Consider the following 3,564-nt stretch of genomic DNA (forward strand, 5'->3'; position numbering starts at 1 on the left):
CAAAGGTTGCTTTCTTTGATTTTTGAACTATAGAGGACAGTCCCAGGTATTTGTCTTGTGCTCCGATATGTTCAATATTTAGTGTCTGAGCAACTACTAGTCTTATGTTCTTAGGTGTGTTGTGACTGAAAAAGATAGCCGACTTATTCAAATTGACTTTTTACCCACTAAAACCCTCATAGATCTCTAGCAATTCTAGAATACTTTGGCTTGTATTAGGTGCGCTCTTGCAAAAAAAGATTGAATCATCAGCAAACAAAAGGTGATTAACTGTTTGGCATCTCCGATTAACTTGAACTCCTTGAATTAATCTGTTTTGCTCTGCCTTGTGTAGCAAGAAGGAAAGCCCTTCTGCACAAAAAAGAAAGAGATATGGAGATAGGGGGTCACCCTGTCGGATGCCCCTATTTGGCCTAAAATAGCCAAAAGGTTGACCTTCCACAACAACAGAGTAAGAAATAGTTGTTACCAATTCCTTAGTCCAGTTAATCCATTTAGCATCAAAGCCCAGCTTATCTATAATATACCATAAAAAATGCCATTCAACCCTATCATAAGCCTTACTCATGTCTAGTTTAATAGCCATCTCATGCTCTGCCCCACTTCTCTTATTTTTCAAATAGTGCATACATTCGTGGGTAATTAGAATATTATCTGAAATGAGTCTACCTTTGAGAAACGCACTCTAATTTGGGCTTATAATTTTATTCATAATACCTTGTAATCGATGCACCATAACTTTAGAAATAATTTTATACGTAACTGAAGACAAACTGATCAGTCGTACCTGAGTCATGTCACTGGCATCTGGCACCTTTGGAATCAAACAAATTTGAGTATGATTGAAGCTTTTTAGAATTCTGCCACTGTGAAAGAAACTTCTCACTGCCTTAAAAACGTCACCTCCAACTATATCTCAGAAAAAGTAAAAAAATTTAGCTGTAAACCCGTCATCACTAGGAGCACTCTGAGCATGAACACTAAATGTAGCTCTTTTGACCTCGTCCATAGTTACTGGCCTTTGGAGCCTACGGTTCATGGAAGCTGTAACCTTAGACTCCAAATCCTCTAAGTATGGATTCGGATCAGCCGAACAAGAAGAAGTAAAAATATCACAAAAGTAGTCTTCAGCTACCTTTGCAATATCCTCAGGTTTCGATACAATCTCATTGTCCCTCCCCACTAATCTCCAAATTCTGTTCCTTCGCATCCTTGATTGAAATTTCTAGTGAAAGAATCTAGTGTTCTGATCTCCTTCTTTTAGCCACTTGACTCTAGATTTTTCTCGCCAATAGCTCTCTTCTTTCAAATATGCCAGCTCTAACTTCTCCTCCAAACTGGTAACCTCCTCTCCCCCATTGATTCCAGCCACCCGCAACTCCTCTAGTTTAGCTTGAAGGTCCTCAATTTCTTTCCGGGAGTTTGCTTTGTGAGTTTTCTACCATTGAACTAGTCTATGTCTACAAACTTTCAACTTTTGGGCCAAGGAGAACATAGCCGAGCCTACAACTTCCATTCTCCACACTTCACTAATAATTCTCTTGACATCCTCTTCTCCACACCAACGTTCCTGGTATTTAAACCGCCTTTTACTATGCCAGGATTGAGGTTCAGTTTCCATCAAAATTAGAGCATGATCCGAGCCTGACTCTGTGAGCCTGTGCACCACTGCATTCGGAAACTTCAACTTCCATTCCATTCTAATTAAATAGCGGTCAAGCCTCTCCTTCACCAAATCCTCTCCTTGTCTTCGATTTGTTCACGTGAAAGGGCGCCCCACCATTCCAATATCCACTAATTCGTTACTGTTAATAAAATTAGTGAATGTTGCAAGGGTGGTTGCTGATTTTTGGCCTCCACCCTCCTTTTCCGCTTGGCTTGTTATAGCATTAAAATCGCCTGCTATTACCACTTTTCCTTCCAGGTGTTGGCTCATTGTTGTAAGCTCCTCAAACTGTAAGGTTCGAATTTGTTCCGAACAACTCAAATGGACACCAATGAACGCCCATACCTCACTGCTTCTGACTTCCTTAATTTCGGCTGCCACAAAGAATTCTCCACTGCTAATAATTTGAACACTGATGCTGTCCTTCCAAGCTAGCACAAGTCCTCCTGCCACTCCTGCCGGGTTAACAATATGCCAGTTTTCGTAGCCGCATACCCGAAGTTTTGCTTCCACCTGTCGAGATTGGTTCTTTGTTTCACTTATAAACACAATATCGGGGGAGTAGGATTTATAGATCCCTTTTAAGGTGTGAATTGTCAGGGGTCTCCCCAAACCCCGACAATTCCAAACTATAGTTCTCATGGCGCCTTGGGTGCCATTTGTAGGCTGGCACCCTCCACCATCTGTTCAATTGCATTTTCATCCTCTGTTCTTGCTTTCTTTGTAGATCCTTCAGCTATACCACTCATCAACCTTTTTTTGGGTTCACTTTTAGTATCTGACTCTGCAGCACCTTGTCTTGCTAACCTTTTCCACTTCCTACCTTTCTCTGTGGTGAGGCCCAATAGCGAATTGTATAAGCTGCCCTTCATCCTCCTTGGTATTGGACTGACCAGCTATGATAACCTCCATGCATTCTGTTCTAGAATTGGCTGATTGAGGTGACTCAGGTGCTGCCCTGTTACCAGTGTCTTGTGATTTCAAACTTTGTTTCCCTTCTTGCATTGACATCCCTGCAAATTCTTTCAATAAGCAGTTTAAGACCAGTTTTTTCTTACGTTGAGTGGCCTTATTCTGATTTTGAGTTGAGTTGTTGAATGTTCTTTCTCCTTCAGAGTAGATTCGCATTCCCACTTGGCTGGTTTTAACCCATTCGCCAATGTCATCCTCTTTTACCATATCACTCTCTGTGTCCTTCAGCAGATCATGGCAGTTTTTCACCTCGTGTCCCAATTTTGTGCAATAGGTACAGAACTTTCCAAGTCTCTCATAGTGCAGTGCCACTTCTACCTCTTTTTTATTAGGTCCTGCCACTATTAACTGATCTCTCACTTGCCTGGCAGCATCAATATTGATTTTGGTCTTCGCAATCCTAGTTTCTCTGCCTCGCATCTGAAATTTACCTACCTCCAACACTGTGCCCAGTTTCTCTCCCAATTTACGTCCAACTTCGAGGGTTTTAAACGATTCTGGCAAACCCCAAAATTGAACCCAAACTGGAAAATTGGAAATAATCTCTTCATCATAGTTCTGATCTTCCTTCCATCTCTTGACATGGAGCACATAATCTTTGAATAGCCATGGAGAACCACGTTCAATACGCAAGACATCCACTTCTTTATTAAAAAAGAATTGGAAGGAATTATCCCATTTGTCACTCACGCTAAATCCTTCTGGGTTTCCCCATATAGCCTTTAAAGTATTCCTCATGGTTCCAATTGAGAAGGTTTTGGACGCAAAGAGTCAGCCATAGAGACTATTGGAGCAAGGGTTAATACCTTCTGATATGTCTGCCTCTTCCAGTAGAATCGCATTCCTACCTCCTTTCCGGTTGTCTTCCTCGGTCCGATCTTCATCCCTCGTTGTCTCAGCCATGCAGATTACGTAGACTTGTATTG

The 3,564-nt window shown here is 41.5% G+C and overlaps 1 protein-coding gene across 1 annotated transcript; it reads right to left on the bottom strand.

The window, feature by feature from the left end:
- Window positions 1-1,759: 1,759 nt before the first annotated feature.
- Window positions 1,760-2,308, bottom strand: LOC148565729 (uncharacterized). Its single transcript, XM_088487221.1, has one exon. The coding sequence runs from the start codon at window positions 2,306-2,308 to the stop codon at window positions 1,760-1,762; it is 549 nt and encodes a 182-aa protein (XP_088343347.1).
- Between the last annotated feature and the right edge of the window lie 1,256 nt (window positions 2,309-3,564).

This window comes from Arachis ipaensis, chromosome B5 (assembly GCF_059453495.1).
Source record: "Arachis ipaensis isolate K30076 ecotype BB chromosome B5, ASM5945349v1, whole genome shotgun sequence".
NCBI lineage: Eukaryota > Viridiplantae > Streptophyta > Magnoliopsida > Fabales > Fabaceae > Arachis > Arachis ipaensis.

Bases quoted from the DNA above. Each gene is read 5' to 3' on its own strand.
- LOC148565729 (XM_088487221.1), bottom strand. From the start codon at position 2,308: ATGAGAACTATAGTTTGGAATTGTCGGGGTTTGGGGAGACCCCTGACA.